The 17,819-nt window shown below is 40.3% G+C and overlaps 1 protein-coding gene and 1 long non-coding RNA gene across 5 annotated transcripts; one reads left to right on the forward strand and one right to left on the reverse strand.

The window, feature by feature from the left end:
• On the reverse strand, positions 1 to 1,259 carry LOC123993733. Its single transcript, XR_006831500.1, has 2 exons — positions 449 to 1,259; positions 1 to 160 (listed from the first exon to the last, which is right to left on the reverse strand). It is a non-coding gene; the product is annotated as an uncharacterized LOC123993733 (long non-coding RNA).
• LOC123993730 (matrin-3-like) lies at positions 506 to 17,579 on the forward strand. 4 transcript variants are annotated; one of them, XM_046296160.1, is made up of 20 exons: positions 506 to 631; positions 1,666 to 2,671; positions 3,055 to 3,116; positions 3,369 to 3,407; positions 4,597 to 4,706; positions 5,271 to 5,335; positions 5,494 to 5,610; positions 10,061 to 10,186; positions 10,367 to 10,549; positions 10,674 to 10,813; positions 10,917 to 11,559; positions 13,052 to 13,178; positions 13,363 to 13,505; positions 13,618 to 13,746; positions 13,828 to 13,950; positions 14,085 to 14,215; positions 14,406 to 14,724; positions 15,167 to 15,326; positions 15,533 to 15,648; positions 16,964 to 17,579. In XM_046296160.1, the coding sequence occupies exons 2-20, from the start codon at positions 1,880 to 1,882 to the stop codon at positions 17,024 to 17,026; spliced, it is 3,588 nt and encodes a 1,195-aa protein (XP_046152116.1). In that variant the 5' UTR covers positions 506 to 631; positions 1,666 to 1,879; the 3' UTR covers positions 17,027 to 17,579. The 4 variants fall into 4 exon arrangements, with proteins under 4 accessions (XP_046152116.1, XP_046152117.1, XP_046152119.1 ...); XM_046296161.1 differs by lacking the exon at positions 506 to 631 and adding an exon at positions 638 to 1,285; XM_046296163.1 differs by lacking the exon at positions 506 to 631 and having other exon boundaries at positions 1,439 to 2,671; positions 14,406 to 14,637.
• The last annotated feature ends 240 nt before the right edge of the window (positions 17,580 to 17,819 follow it).

The following is a 17,819-nucleotide window of genomic DNA, read 5'->3' on the forward strand; positions in this document are numbered from 1 at the left end:
GAATTCCTCCTCGTTCTCCATCCACATGTATTCAACAAAGGGATTGTCATCATTGATGAACTGTCCATGTAGGATCAATTCTATGCTGCTGAGGCTCAGGGTGTTGTTGATGCGACTTGGGTCTTTCATTTTGGCTGTAACCAAGACAAGTTAGCTATATCTGCAAAAAAACAACAACTGGAATAAGACAATATTTCAGAACACAGTAATAATAAGACACAGAAATAAACAACCGACGACTAGGGGAAAAACACACTACAGTTCAAAATGTTAACTATGACCACTGCGTAACGTTAGCTATCTACAGACACGTGTTGTCTGTCTGCCTTTGTTATTAAGACGACTCGATATAAAGTCTAAAAGCAGCAAGTGGGGACACTCATTTCTGTTTTATATGGACCACAGCAGTGCCATATATCGTTACGATATTTCAGAACGGTCAAATTACCAGAGGTGAAGTTTCAAAGCTGGAAGTGTCAGGCTGAACTCTTCTTAGACCGTGAGAAGGAATGGCTGCGGAGTGTGTTTGTTTACATGTTGAACGTCAGAAATGGAACGACGCGTCTGACCCTCCCACGTGGTTTAGGGCGCATACTCCTTGGCTCGCTATAGCGTCACCCCCCCTGCGCAGGTAAGGACAAATAAACACAGCCCCTTAACCTCGGTAAAACGTCGTTTCGAAACTAAAATAACTAACGTTACAAATTACAACTATATATTGTTTTTAATAGAAGTCCATTTTTTTGTAGCATAATGTATAATCTCATCATGAAAACATGCAGCTAGATGCCGCCATTAAATTAGCTTCGCAAGCCAACTATGGCCAGAGGCCTTTCACATCAAATATGTGGTTCTGCTGTTGCATATTAACATTTAGTTAGTTGCTATCATCTTCAAACAACGTTTTTATATCTAATACGCATAGAATTCAGCAAATATGAATTCACACACTGAGTGCAAATGTGTTTGGCAGTACAGACAAAACCGCTGTTGCGGTTAGCTGCATCTCGTGTTAGCTAGCAACTTGTTTTTAAGAGGAATAGCTAATGTTGCGATACATTCTCTATACTGTTGTCTTTGCTATAGCTTGATCCAAGTCTTTCCCGATCAGAGACTGGATCCAAATTCCATTTTTATCACGAACCCCAGTGCTCATTGTAACCTAGTAGCTACACATTTTTAGCTCTTCAATTCATGTCAAGTTGTGTCCACTGCAGTTCGGCCTATTGTTGGTCATCTGATAAAGTGTGAGCATTGTCCTTGTTTTATGAAGATCAAACATGGGGTAATCTATCTTCTCTTCTGGCTATGACATACAGTTCATGATACACAGTATCTTCCTCTACTTTCGTATGCGGTCAATTCACGTCTGAATCTCATGCTGTACATTTCCCTCCCTTTCTGTGAGTGGTCTCTCTTCAATGCTTTGTAAATGATTCTTCCTGTTTCTTTCATATAAACCTAACATTCTGATTCAGAACACAGTTCAATTGACTACTATTTGAATTGGGCCCTGCTCTCCACACTTGCTATCTGTACATTGTAGGCTAACTGAACCTGTCTGCAGACAGTGTTGTTTTGCACCTCCATATCCCCATGCTAACTGTGGAGGAGGGTGGCAGACAAGAACTTACACCCTACACTTTCACCATTATGTTTCTGCAGAAATATTCCATCAGATGAAGAGGAGAGTTTTCCCTTTTTCCTCATCCACGTTGACTTGTTGCCACGTCGTTGTCTCTTTTTGAATTGACTGAATCTTCCCTTCGATCAAAGACTTAAATTGGCCCTCACTTTAACTGCTTCCTTATTCTGTTCTTGTACCGTGGAGTTTCACGTCGAGTTACTTTAGAGCACGTCAGCCATTTTGAGAGTGGCCATGTCCCAGAAGATTCCATCTGATAGCTCTCAGAAAGGCTTTGCTGTGGGACGCGGGCTCCTGGCTGCTGCTGAGACCCTCAACTTTAGCATGAATGAACAGTGTTCAGACAGCCTCCATCATGGCTCAACCTCCAGACAGTTGCACAGCATGTCCTCAGGTATGGGTGGTGGTGAGGGCGACCATGACCCCCAGCTGTCCCGTCATGGTGGTGGCCACATTGGCAACTCCATGAAGCTATTTGCCAGCTTGGGCCTGTCGCCCGCAGACCTAGACGTGCTGGCACAGATCCCAGAAGAAAACATTAGTGTGGAGTCCTTGCCTCAACTTATAATGCAGCTTAAGAACCGGAAGGTGGATTCTGACAGACGCATGGCAGGCAACTCTAGAGGGGACCTGTCCGGGCTCTCTTCTGAGCCCTCCTACAGAGCCAGCAGAGACAACTGGGATGACATGCGTGTTGGAAGACTGGGTGGTTCCATGGGGCAAGCTTCGGCCCACGCTCAGCAAGGAGACTTGGGCTACAATTCCATCCAAGACACTCCAGCTGGAAGGTATGAACTCGACTATGGCCACGACAGTGGTGGAAGAGATCCAGGGTGGTATTCAGATCTTTCCCGTGATCGCTACAGCGGTATGGGCATGGGTCCCCCTTCAGCGGCAGACAGTGTCTTTATGACCAGGAGAATGGGATCCCCGTCCCAAGGCAAAGTGCAGGACTTCTTAGGAGTTATACCTCACATGTTTCCCCATGTGTGCTCTCTTTGTGATTTTGACGTGCACTCTACCATGGTGAGTAGTAACTCCAATTCCTTTTCCACTTTACCTGTCTGTTTCATCCATCCACACACACTGTCTACTCTGATCTCAGTTTGATTGCTGCTGTCGTGCACGCACGGACACGTTTTCAATTCAAGACCAGAATTTATGATCAAATCTTTTTATATATTTTTATTATCAAGTGACGAAAGCCAATCCTACTATACACAAAGTAATGGTTCAACAAGTTTGTTTATATTAGCATCATATCTCCACTTATTCAGCTTCTTTCTCCTTTTGAAGAGCCATAGTTGAATCACCCTTTTGCCTTCTAATTGGTGTGGGAGCCAATTAATGTATACAGTGTATGTCTTCAGTAAATCAGTCACTCATCCAGTGGTTGTCTTGGTCTACAGGAGTGGAACCAGCACACTAATGGATTACGCCATACAGAAAACCAGAGGCTCCTCCTGCAAATGTAAGTTACTCTTTCTATTCAAACACACTACGTGATGTATAGGCCTTTTAGCAAAAAGGTTATTTTCACTAATGTTCAGATAAACACTGAAGAAGGTGATACAGACTGAAACGTCTGTGTACAACTTTTCCCCTGCCTGTTGTAAAAATAATGGGGGGAAAAGAAGGAACTTTTTTGGAGTTTTGTCTTATAATAAAGATATGTGCTACCACCAGCCATTTTTTAAAACCAATATTCTCCCATGATCTTTAGGTACCCAGAATGGGATCCACACATGGCCACAAGCAGAGGGTATGTGTGTCTCCCGCGCACACACACGCAGACAAACACTCTCTCTTTCTTGGGCTCCCGAATGGCGCAGCGGTCTGAGACACTACATCTCAGTGCTAGAGGCGTCACTACATACACCCTGGTTCAAATCCAGGCTGTATCACAACCGGCCGTGATTGGGAGTCCTATAGGGCGACGCACAATTGTCCCAGCTTCGTCCTGGTTTGGCCGGTGTAGGCCGTCATTCTAAACAAGAATTTGTGCTGAACTGACTTGCCTAGTTAATAAAAAAATTCTCACACACACATGCCGGTTGTTTAACATGTTTGCAAATGTTATCCAAAGAGTTTATAAAGAACATAAGAACTTGGTTAACCAGAACCTTTCAGGTGTTTTGATTTTAAAGAGCAACTACCCCTAAAAAACTACTTCTCATTTTGAAAACAGGCTGTGTGGCATCAATATGAGTGTGAAACATTTATTCGAATATCAAAATGTACTACAAAGTGTAAATATAATAATTTTGGTCATAAAGTCAGTCTTTTCCAAATCAGGGTTTTGTGAGACTTGTAGTCGTGACTGCATCACAACATAAATGAAAGTTGGCTTTGTTTTAATCCTACCCACAGCTGGCAGCACACTAGTAATCATCAATCCGGAGTGCAGCTGCATGCCACCCAATAGTAATGCCTGTCGTAAATCAGGGTTGACTTTGGATATCCCTATGGGGCTAGTTGGGGGGCCATCGGTAAATTACGCAATGTACATGGGACTATATGTTAAAATCCAAATTTCGATGACTTAAAAACCTCAAATATTGACAGCATTTAATGAGAACTAAAAGGTATGCAACATGAAAATATTGTCTCATTTACATTGTGTAATTTATTGACGGTCCCTAACTAGCCCCAGTGATAGGCTATCCAAAGTCAAACCAAATTTACCACGGTCGCACACCAGACGGCTAAAGTTAATTGTGGAAATAATTTGTGTTAACTCTTCCCATCCGAGAACACACACACATGAGACACCCACATCAAACCACACCCTGAAACCAACTTGCCCTTGAATTCAGTAATGGCCGCTACCATTTCTTAATTAACCAAATCTAAAATTAGGCTAAATCAGGAAGTGCAGTTGCACGTTTAAATACGTGGATGAATCAGCCTTGTATAATAGTAGACTAAATCTCATGTTTGTCCCTTTTCAGCGGTGGGTCTCATCTACAGGAAACCACCAATCAATCAGTCAGTCTCCTGGGACCAATCCCCATGGGCGGTGGGCAGCAGGCTGGAGGAGGCCGCATGAGCTCCGGCTGGGGTAATGCTGTGTTTGTATGAAAAATTACGTCTGTGTCTGAAATGGCACCCTATTCCATTTTAGTGCACTACTTTTGATTAGGGTCCCATAGGGCTCTGGCCAAAAGGAGTGCACTACTTCCTTAATGCGCTCTGGTCAAAAGTAGGGAATAGGGTGCCTTTTCGCACGCAACCAATGTATGCTTATTCCTGTCACTTACTGGTGAATTTCTGTATTCATTATCATGTAATCATTATCGTTAAAGGGATCGGCCTAGTTCACCCAAATGACATATTGGCTTCCTGACCCTGTAGTCTCTATAGACAAATTAAGTTAGCAATCCATGTTTGCTTTTGTTTAGATGGCTTTTGTATGTATGTATGTATGTATGTATGTATGTATGTATGTATGTATGTATGTATGTATGTATGTATGTATGTATGTATGTATGTATGTATGTATGTATGTATGTATGTATGTATGTATGTATGTATGTGTGTGTGTGTGTGTGTGTGTGTGTGTGTGTGTGTATATATATATATATATATATATAAAAAAGCCCTGTGTTGTTATTATTTATTTTAGGTGGTGGTGCTGGATCTAATGTTGGATCAGGCAAGCCACATCAACGCCCTATGGCACTTAAGCAGGTAATGTGTTTTATTTGTCAAATTATCTTGATAAAATACGATTCTATTTACTGCAATGCAGTGGCCAAGTAACTTTTCCTCAAATCAACATGTATTTACTGGTGTGCCTTTGGTGTGAAAGTGATGGATTCAACCTGTTTTGTAACTGTTCTCATCAGATCAGAAGCAAAGTAGTGGTGGCCAAATATGACAGGAGTCCTCTGTCTAACAAAGCCCTGTTCGTCCTGGTTGAACCCTTTGGAACTCTCTGTGAACACCTGGTTCTGAAGAACAAGGTAAAGCACGACACTTTGTGCCTGAGGTCTCATTTATACATTTCTCACTAAATCCTGGCGTACGTGGAGATTCTAGGATTTGCGTGCTCAACAAATGATTGCGATTTATCAAACTGTCGCACTCAACATATGTTTTCCATTGATATGTCAGAGCCATACTATATTTCTGCACTCGTGAGCAAGCGTTACAACCTTGCCTAGAAATGCCCTCCATTCACCTTTTAATGGTAACAAAAACGCCCTCCATTCACCCTTTTAGTGGTAACAAAAATACTCTCATTTGCTCTATGATTTGGAACAGGACCTTGACAGTTTCTAAAGCGCAATGGCAAATGATCACATTTCTGTAGAGTTTTTTTGCAGTGGCTTTGAAACTAAAATGCATGCCGCCTATAGAGGGCGCCAAACACTGGCTGCACATTCTAAGAGTTATTGGCCTATTGAACCATTTTAAAGTAAATGCTACAGACACTATACAAAAAATATGAACGCGGGCTCCTATCAATACGTTGTTTTTCTGTCTCCTGCCTTGACGATGTCACACCTATCGCACAGCAATACTGTAGCCTACCCGTACTGTCAGAGGCTACTGGTCTATTTACTTAAGAGCATGGTTGGCTATTGAATAAGCGATGGCTAAATGGTAGCATGGTTGGCTATTGATTAAGCGATGGTTAAATGGTAGCATGGTTGGCTAGTGAATGAGTGATGGATAAATGGTAGCATGGTTGGCTAGTGAATGAGTGATGGATAAATGGTAGCATGGTTGGCTAGTGAATGAGCGATGGATAAATGGTAGCATGGTTGGCTAGTGAATGAGCGATGGATAAATGGTAGCATGTTTGATATTGAATGAGCGATTTGCTAAATGGTAGCATGGTTTGCTAGTGAATGAGCGATGGCTAAATGGTAGCATGGTTGGCTAGTGAATGAGTGATGGCTAAATGGTAGTATGGTTGGCTAGTGAATGAGTGATGGCTAAATGGTAGCCTAATAATTATTGTGTAGCGAGAATTAGTGATGCACCGATATTACATTTTTGGCTGATATCTGATATTTTTCTTGCCAACAAAACAACGATACAGATAACCCATATTTAACATTTTAGCAACCTTTTAAAACCTCTTAGGGAAGTTGCGAATTTTCACAGCTTTTTGTTAAAAATCGCGCAACATTTCAGCACCCTGTTATTCATGCCAGGAATATAGTATATGCATATTATTAGTATGTGTGGATAGAAAACACTCAGACGTTTCTAAAACTGGTTAAATCACGGCTGTGACTATAACAGAACGTGCGTTTCATCGAAAAGTGCAGGAAAATCTGATCACTGAAAATGGAAAAAAATATCCATGCGCCACTTCCAAGATTTGTTAAAGGTGAACCAGATTAAATGAAGTCGAGGTTGCAATACCTACAGCTTCCACACGATGTCAACAGTCTTGTCATTTGCCTACGATTTGTTTCTTGGTCAAACAAAGAAGAGACAAGCCATTTCTTCAGGTATCCGACCGGATATTTTGTTTGAGATTTATCCGGACATGATTTCCAGACGGACACCTATAGAATTGACATCGCCTCGTGATCAATTTGAGCGCTTATTAACGTGTACTAATACCTAAAGTTGCATTACAAAAGTATTTCGAAGTGTTTTGTGAAAGTTTATCGTCAACTTTTTTTAATTTAAAAAAATGACGTTACGTTAGAAAACGCTATTTTTTTCCGTTCACACAATCTTCATAGATCGATATCTAGGCTATATATGGACCGATTTAATTGAAAAAAGACCCAAATGATGTTTATGGGACATCTAGGAGTGCCAAGAAAGAAGCTTGTCAAAGGTAATGAATGTCTTATATTTTATTTCTGCGTTTTGAGTAGCCCCCGGCTATCGCAAAATCTGTCGTTTTAAGTAGCGTTGCAGTACTTTGGGGGTGTATGCTGTCATATAATAGCTTCTCATGCTTTCGCCGAAAAGCATTTTACAAATCTGACTCGGTAGCTAGATTCACAACGAGTGTAGCTTTAATTCAGTACATTGTATGTGCATTTTAATGAAAGTTTGAGTTTTATCAAAAACTATACGTGGCGCACTTGAAATTTCCGCTGATTGATGTTCCCACCTCGGAACCACGGCCCCAACAAGTTAATCATTCTAGTTAAATAGTTAACACACACATGGACACAGTGGTCTAAGGCACTGCATCTCTGTTCAAGAGGCATCACTACAGTCCCTGGTTCGAATCCTGGCTGTATCACATCCGGCCATGATTGGGAGTTCCATAGGGCTGACGCACAATTGGCCCAGTGTCGTCCGTGTTTGGCCGGGGTAGGCTATCATTGTAAATAAAAATTTGTTTTTAACTGACTTGCCAAGTTAAATAAAGGTTACACACACACCTGGTCATTTAAAAAAAAAGCTAGCTAGCTCATGGATGTTCTTCCCCGAAAACATAGCAAAATTACATCTGTTTCAGTAGCTATATAGTTAGCTAGCTAGGTGTAATCTTAAATAACCCTAATTTACAAGACAGTTGTTATTTGATTAATGGTGGCGGACCCATCTATGTGAAGCTAGCCACAATAAGGATTAGCCACAATAGTGGACTTCAAAATAATGTAATTGACAGTGATGCAAGTGAATGCAATAAGTTGAATTATGCCATAATTTAATAGATCATGCTAAACCAGGTTGGAATGTTGTTATATAAAATCAACAAAAGACATTAATTTGTTAATTTGACAAAAAAAATCTGTTGAAATCACACTGGATGTATTATACTTTAGAATTGCATTGGGGACATCCTTATTTCACTGTACAGCCTTACCTATGGATTGTGGATCGATGACATGGGGTATCAGTCTACCCAGTGACACCCAGAGAACATTAGTATCGTAGCATCGTAGAGTCCCGTCTTATTACGGGACTCTGAAACAACTGTGAATTGAGCCACATTTATTGTCAACCTGTGTGTATTGAACACTATTCCTGAGGAAAAACAACACTGCGTGGATGTTTTGGAGTCTGATAACTCTGAGGATGACATTGGGAAAATACATATGGGGTATTAAAGTAAACTGTTACCCAATTTCATTGATCCCCAATCCTTAGGTAAAGCTGTACAGTGCAATATGAATGTCAATACACACAATAGGTTGACTGGGGAGGTGATTTCACAGTCACAGTCCCGAGATAAGAGCAACAACGCTAATATTTGCTTAAACTCTTCACCATTGTGTTCTGCTGGTGTCACTGACTATTTCAATAGGCAAACAACAAGTGGCAACCTAGCTAATACTATCATTGCTAAGAATTGCTAAGAATAATGAAAATAACTGCAGTTTCTACTGTTCATTGTGTTCAGGCTGGTTGTCTTGGTGCTAGCTAGGTACCAAGCTAAAGCTAGCTATCTATCCCAGAAGTTGCGGTCGAACAAATAATGCTTTATTACCAACGTGGTATTGTAAACACATCGTTCGTGGCCCGGTGTTTGCTTGTTGGCAGACTTTTTGAACAGCTTTGTCAGCTTTGTCAGTGCTACTGATAGTAGTGCTGGCGCTTGGCTTGCACGTGCAAATTCAGAACACACAACATTCTATTATAGAACTGTTTTTTTTTACTTGTCAAATTTAAAAGCTTATTTAACGTGTTAAATAGTGTTATTTGACATGTATCTTTTTTGACACGCAAAGACCCAACCGGCCTTCCATAGTATGTCGTGAAGCTAATAGCAGTGACGCTATTACTGTGTAACTCCGGTAGGGAAACATCTGAACAATAGCGTACTTGGTAACGTTTAGTGTGTACCGGTGCTCGACCAGTCGGCGAAAGCCAACATCAGCCACGACAGAGAACGGTTGATTGTCAAGGGCAATGAATTCCATTATCTTGGCGTTAATGGATTTCGCCTTTGAGTCGTCTCGCTGAAAATGTTCTTACTCTTTTCAAATGACTGCTGGACTTGTTGACTGCTCGATCCACACAGCAGACATTGTGGACTAGGTTAGGAATGCTGTGTTGCACGTGTAGCGCTACATTTTACATGGCGTTATTACATCATGTACCTACGTTTTATAGGTTTGCACGTCAGCATTGATAACGTTTTTTCACATCGACGTTAAACTAGACATCAGGCCGATACTGATGTTGGCATTTTTAGCTAATATCGGCCGATTCCGATATGTTCACCGATATATCGTGCATCCCTGGTGGGAATAAACCAGTAACGTATTACAATACAACGGAAATCAACGTATCACAATGCAAACTCTACTTTGAATAACAGAGTAACTGTCTGTGAAGATTTAGGTTTAATTTTTTAAACTTTTTTTTATAAGCTAAAACTTGTCCTTTATTGCCCCATTTAACAGAAGTAAACAGATGGTGTTGTATTAGAGCACCTGCTGACTGGTCCTGTAGGGTTGATGGTGTGTATTACTTCTCCCACAGGCCTTTTTAGAAATGGAGACTCATAAGGAAGCTAGGGATGTGGTGAGCTACTACCAGCAGAACCCAGCGATGTTGCATGGGAAACAAATCACCTTATATCTGTCCAAGGAACTCCTGGTGATTGAGGTAATATTGGAATGCACTTATTCATATATTTTCATTCGTTTTGCCTGTATCGATCTGTTGTGTAGATTGAAATACTTCAAATCGCTCAACTGCGTTTCTAACTTCGCTGACCGTTAACGACCCCATTCAATTCGAGCACGCAGACCAGTACACGTAATATGTTCCTCTCTCTGTAAACAGAAAGACCGCAGAACTGAGAGAATCAACCGAGAGGCGAAACAAGGCAAAGAGCCGGCGGCGGAGAACCAATCGCAGGTAGTCTTCTTCTCCAACTTGCCGCGTGAGAACGAGAAGAAGCAGGAACTCCTCACCATCGCGAGGCGCTTCGGCATCGTAAAGAAACACTTGTTTCTAACTGAAGAGGTAAAAGTCTTACTCTTCTGTTTGTATAAAAATCATACTAATGTTAATGGATAAAAGCATCTTGCTAAATTGCACAGTATTTATTTATTTCTGGATGTGTCATGAATGCTTAATGTATCGTTAGCGTTCGTCTTCCAAGGCTTTTGTTCAGCTGGGGTCTGCGGAGGATGCTGAGATGTTGGTGAAGTACCACACTCTGAATCCACTGACCATCCAGGGAAAGACTGTCCGTTTAAACATCTGTACCAAGTACAAGACCTTAAAGTAAGAATTCCCAAGATTCATTGCTTCATTATCAAATTAGAGGACTTAGTTGTCCTTTTTTTCCACAGAGCTTTCTGGACTGATTGTTCTCTGTCTGTAACAGTGTGAATAATCGCTCCAACAAACTGATGGATGACAAGAGAAGGAGAAGGAGCAGTAGTACTGGACCCAAAGACAAATCTTCCTCCTCCAAGAGCACCAAATCTTCCTCTTCTTCTAGCAGCAAAGCCAAAGAGGACAGGAAGGAACCACCAAAAGGAGAGGACGGCGATGCAGGGAGAGAGGGAGAGGGGTCAGGGAGAGAGGGAGTGGGTACAGGAGATGTGGTGGCTGGTGTGATGGAGGGAGATAAAGCTGAGGAGTACGAAGGGGAGGGAGACCAGAGTTCACATGATGTTGGGCCGTCAGCAGACAATGCTGAAGCCGTGACGGAAGACCCAGAGACTGCTGCCAACACCAGTCTGGAATCGCAGGAGGAGAAGGAACCTGCTCCGGACTCCGACGACGTTCCGAGCACTGCCAAGGGTCTGAGCAGTAGTGATGTCACAGAGAAGGCTGAGGGGTCAGAGGTGGAGGAGGGGACTGTGCCTGGTGCAGAGGAGAAAGCAGAGGGAGAGCCTGAGAGTGAACAGATGGAAACTGAAGCCACTACAGATGAGCCAGAGACAGAGGTCAAGGTTGACTCGCCGTCGGCAGAGCCAGCAGAGAGTGAACAGATGCATGAAGAACAGCTACCTGCAGATCAGGTAGGTCAACAACAGAAAACTTTTATAGTTCAAGAAAATATTATATTTGTCTTGTTTACAAGTTGGTGCTACTCATGTGTTTTGTTCAGTTTGAGACTAAGTTCTGTTGAGCACAATTACTTATCTGCCTTTTCTGATGTCCATATTGTAAACATACATTTATAATATTTAACCAATATCTCAACATATATATATATATATATATAATATGTTGACCTACACTACCGTTTAAAAGTTTGGGGTCACTTAGAAATGTCCTTGTTTTTGAAAGAAACTCATTTTTGGTCCATTAAAATAACATCAAATTGATCAGAAATACAGTGTAGACATTAATGTTGTAAATGACTATTGTGGCTGGAAATGTCAGATTTATCAAATCGAATCAAATTTTATTTGTCACATACACATGGTTAGCAGATGTTAATGCGAGTGTAGCGAAATTCTTGTGCTTCTAGTTCCAACAATGCAGTAATAACCATGGAATATGTACATAGGCCCATTGTTAGCAACCATCACTCCTGTGTTCCAATGGCACGTTGTGTTAGCTAATCCAAGTTTATCATTGTAAAAGGCTAATTGATCATTAGAAAACCCTTTTGCAATTATGTTAGCACAGCTGAAAACTTTTATGCTGATTAAAGAAGTAATAAAACGCTGTGTACTACTCCCTTCACAGAACAGCGCAAACTGTCTCTAACCAGAATAGAAAGAGGAGTGGGAGGCCCCGGTGCACAACTGAGTAAGAGGACAAGTACATTACAGTGTCTAGTTTGAGAAAGACACCTCACAAGTCCTCAACTTGCAGCTTTATTAAATAGTACCCACAAAACACCAGTCTCAACGTCAACAGTGAAGAGGCGCCTCCGGGATGCTGGTTAGAGACAGTTTGCACTGTTCTGTGAAGGGAGTAGTACACAGCGTTTTACGAGATCTTCAGTTTCTTGGCAATTTCTCGCATGGAATAGCCATCATTTCTCAGAACAAGAATAGACTGACGAGTTTCAGAAGAAACATCTTTGTTTCTGGCCATTTGGAGCCTCTAATCAAACCCATAAATGCTGATGCTCCAGATACTCAACTAGTATAAAGAAGGCCAGTTGTATTGCTTCTTTAATCAACACAACAGTTTTTAGCTCTGCTAACATAATTGCAAAAAGGTTTTCTAATGATCAATTAGCCTTTTAAAATGATAAACATGGATTAGCTAACACAACGTGCCATTGGAACACAGGAGTGATGGTTGCTGATAATGGGCCTCTGTACGCCTATGTAGATATTCCATTAAAAATCTCAGCCGTTTCCAGCTACAATAGTCACTTACAAAGATTAACAATGTCTACACTGTATTTCTGATCAATTTGATGTTATTTTAAATGGATAAAAAACGTGCTTTTCTTTCAAAAACAAGAACATTTTTAAGTGACCCTACACTTTTGAATGGTAGCGAATGTGTAACTAATATGTTGACATACATGTTGTTCGTTTCCGTCAGGAGGAGGGCAGCATGGAGCAGGACTTCCCAGAGAACATGGATGACTTTGTGACTCTGGATGAGCTGGCAGAGGACGAGGACTTGGAGAGACAGGACTCGTCATCCAAAGAAAAGTACTCGTCTTCAGGTAAACAACATTAACTTCACCTCTAGCATGATGTATGATCATTTAATTTAGGATGATTGATTGACAGCGTCTGTGGAATTGAAAACCATTGCTACAGAGTCGACCCACATGAAAATAAACTACATTAACTATTGTTGGAAAAGTAAACTGTTGTGTAATTGTCACTCTCATCCTCTCTTTGCAGGAAGCTCTAAGAAAATTGGGGGATTGAGAGTGGTCAACGTTGTGGGATTTAAACGAGCCTATGGTTTCCTGAACGAGATCTTGGCCCTGGCCAAACCCTTCGGTACTGTAGTTCAGCACCTGGTGCTTGACGTGAGACCTGAGGTAAAGTTAGTTGGTTGATTTGATGAGTTTAATTAACTTGACAGTGAAGCAAAAACAGTATGACTGACGTCAACATCTGACCACTGCGCATCTTTTTGTTGGTGAATCTAAGGCCTTTCTGCAACTCACTTCGGAAGAAGAGGCCAAAGCAATGGTCAATTTCTACAATGGGAATGTAACACCGACTGTGTGTGGGAAGCCTGTGAAAATCTACCATTCACAGACATACGCTACCATTCAGGTGAGCTCCGTACCTGCAGATTCAGTTTGCCAGCCTTCTACTGTAGAAGTTGTTTGTAATGTTTTGTTGTTCTTCTTGCAGAGTGGGAGAGTGGTATACGTGGGACAGATTCCCCACTTCAAATCCTCCGACGCCTCCCTCCTGAAAATCGCTGAACCGTTCGGCAAAGTGAGACGCTATTTTCTGAACAGATCTCGCAACGAGGTAATTAAATGTGAATTCAATATTTTTTTGTTCTCTCTTCAGCTACAGAGCTTCTTGGAATGCCTCATGGCTGAATATGTGGGATACGGTAGAAATCACATGTTTATTTTGTATGTTTATTCTTTAATTTCTAGTGTTTCATTGAAATGGAACGTGGAGAGGACGCTGAGAGAATGGCTGACACCTACAAGGACACGCCCCCTAAATTGGAAGGCAAGCGGCTAACGGTGTACGTGAGCAGGAAGTACAAACAGCTCAAATACGGGTGAGTCAAACTAAACGACAGTTGGTGTATTTGCTGTGAGCGTTGTACACGTCAAGTGGTTATTTTTGTCACTACTAAATACTTCTCTTTGTACTGTATGTAATGTAAAATATGTCATGTGCTTAAACTAAATTGCCCATTCTGGGGACAATAAAGTTGAATTGAAATGAAATGCTCTTTCCCACACTAGACACCGACCACCTGCCCCCGACTCTGAGGAGAAGGAGAAGAGGACGTCGAAGAGGGAGCGATCAGGCAGTGAAACGAGCTCCCACAGGAGCTCCGCGGCCAAAAGCTCAGCCAAACAGGATGAAGAACCTCCAGTCAAGAAGTCCAGAGAGGAGACGGCGTCTTCATCAACAGACGAGCCTGACAAAGAAGACGAGGAGAAGATGGTGGAGGCGCCCACTGAGCAGAGTGAGGTAGAGGTTAGGAAGGAGGAGGAGGCCCAGGGAGAATACGGTCAACCCTCTGAGCACTCGGCTGTACACGAAATAGACACTGACATGGTAAGTTTATCTGGTCTAGGTTGTTCTGAAATGGCATCATATTCACTATAGTGTATTACTACGGCTCACCGTCCTACGGGGCTTTGGTGAAACGTAGTTCGCTGTCATCATCAGCAATCCCTCGATGATCTGACGGGGAATATGATGTTAATTCGAAATGACACAACGACAAGGTTCCAGTTTAACAAAGTTTACTAAACCGTATGAACCACCCTCAAAGGTCGCCATTACACTCGAGGCCAGGTCCATCAACCACTAGACTTCCTGCGCAATGCGCACTCTTGACTGAGTGATAGACCCGTAATAACAGAAATATTGGGATACTTTAAAACATCAACTTAACACATGACACCATTTTGGGATGTAACCCCAGGCCGTTTTTAGTTTTGTCAACCAAAAGTAGTATCTTAAGGAACTGACACTCTATTGCTCTACACTGTAGAACATCAAAATGGAGGAAAACGAGGCGCCCATTTCCATCCTGAGTGTGAGGAGCGTTGAGGAGAATGGAGAGACTGCCTGCACACCATCTCAGGCTGAGGGGAAGCTTTCATCAACCAGCCCGGTTCCTCTGGGGCCGTATGAGCCTAACAACCCAGTGGGTAAGGACATGCTCAGATTAATACTCTTTAGAGGGAATGGGGTTTCTATGTGTTTAGTAAGACCGTTTTTAACGATATATAAAATAACTATCTTTTTCCGTGAGACAACTTCTTGTCTAAAAAAAACAACAAACATTAGAACTATATATGTACTGTATATTTCACACGTTACATCCCAACATCATAGTGACTCTGTCTGATTGCAGGTGTTGAATATGTGAAGATGGGGTACTACTGTAGAGTCTGTTTCCTGTTCTATTCCAATGAGGAGACGGCCAAGAAGGTTCACTGCAGCAGTCAATCTCACTACCAAAAACTCAAGGTAAACATATACAATATTTTAGTCAATTAGCAGATATACCAAAAATATCTGAGCAGTCATTTAAAGCTCTGACACAAAACACACCAATACGTCTCTCACTTGGTATCAAACAGTGTTCAGCTTAAGAACAATTATGTATATCCTCTCTCTCTATATATATATATCCTCTCTCTCTATATATATATATCCTCTCTCTCTATATATATATATCCTCTCTCTCTCTCTATATATATCCTCTCTCTCTATATATATATCCTCTCTCTCTATATATATGTATATATATATCCTCTCTCTCTCTCTCTCTCTCTCTCTCTCTCTCTCTCTCTCTCTATATATAAACACACATATATATCCTCTATATAATATATATCCTCTATATATATGCATGTATATATATGTGTGTATGTAAATCCTCTCTCTCTATATATATATACATATATATATATACACATACATATACATACATATATATACATATACACATACATATACACATATATATACATACATATATATATATATGTGTATATATATATGTATATATATATATATATGTGTATATATATATGTATATATATATGTATGTGTATATATGTGTATGTGTATATATGTGTATATATGTGTATATATATGTATATATGTGTATATATATGTATGTGTATATATGTGTATATATATGTATGTGTATATATGTGTATATATATGTATGTGTATATATGTGTATATATATGTATGTGTATATATGTGTATATATATGTATGTGTATATATGTGTATATATATGTATGTGTATATATGTGTATATATATGTATGTGTATATATGTGTATATATATGTATGTGTATATATGTGTATATGTATGTATGTATGTGTATGTGTATATGTATGTATGTATATGTATATATATATGTATGTGTGTATATATGTATATATACACATACATATATACACACACACATATATATATCCTCTCTCTGTATGTATGTATGTATGTATGTATGTATGTATGTATGTATGTATGTATGTATGTATGTATGTATGTATGTATGTATGTATGTATGTATGTATGTATGTATGTATGTATGTATGTGTATGTATGTATATTTATATATATATGTATGTGTGTGTATATATATGTGTATATATATATGTATATATACACATACATATATACACACACACATATATATATCCTCTCTCTCTCTATGTATGTATGTATATATGTGTGTATGTATATCCTCTCTCTCTCTCTATATATATATATATATATATATATATCCTCTGAAACCTAAATGTTGTCCCTTTTTTATTTTTAGAAACATCTGGAAAAAGAGAAGGCCAAAGCTCAAAGTAGCACAGGGATGAAGACTCCCGTGTAGGACAATTACACGTGTCGAACTGTTGATCAAGTGTTCATGCATGGATAGAGTTAGTTTGTAACCCTAGAGTGGATGTTTCGGCAGTTGTTTTTTAGGCTTTCGTGTTTAGCTATATATACAGCTTTAACTTTAACTTTTAACCAAGGAAGAACCAACTATGAAGGGATCTGGAGAATGTTATGAGTTTTGTATGCCTGGTTTTGTTTCATGTTTTCTGACAACTCATCTTGCTATACATGTAAGTGCGAGATGCATTTTTGATTTATATTAGAAGTCGTAGGCCTACATCTCTGTAGCTGGTCTTTTGAATGTTCACCAACGGTTGTGTGATGCGGAGATGAGAAACAATGTAACCAGTTATGTTAGGGAATCTAAAGAAAGGAGCTTGGTTGATCATTTTAACTTACAGATGCCTCCCATGCAGACGTTCAGATAATTGCATTATTTGGTTGAGGAGAAAGTTTACTGTACAGAAATATCAACGTAACATGTAAAGTATTGGTCCCATGTTTCATGAGCTGAAATAAAAGATCCCATACTTTTTACAACCATACCCACGAATAGCTTATTTCTCTCAAATGTTGTGCACAAATTTTGTTTACATCCATGTTCGTGAGCATTTCTCCTTTACCAAGATAATCCATCCACCTGACAGGTGTGTCATATCAAGAAGATGATTTAAATGACATGATCATTACACAGTTGCACCTTGTGCTGGGGACAATAAAAGGCCACTCTAAAATGTGCAGTTATCATGCAACAGAAGTTTTGAGGGAGCGTGAAAATGGCATGA

This window comes from Oncorhynchus gorbuscha, linkage group LG13, assembly GCF_021184085.1.
Source record: "Oncorhynchus gorbuscha isolate QuinsamMale2020 ecotype Even-year linkage group LG13, OgorEven_v1.0, whole genome shotgun sequence".
Lineage (NCBI taxonomy): Eukaryota > Metazoa > Chordata > Actinopteri > Salmoniformes > Salmonidae > Oncorhynchus > Oncorhynchus gorbuscha.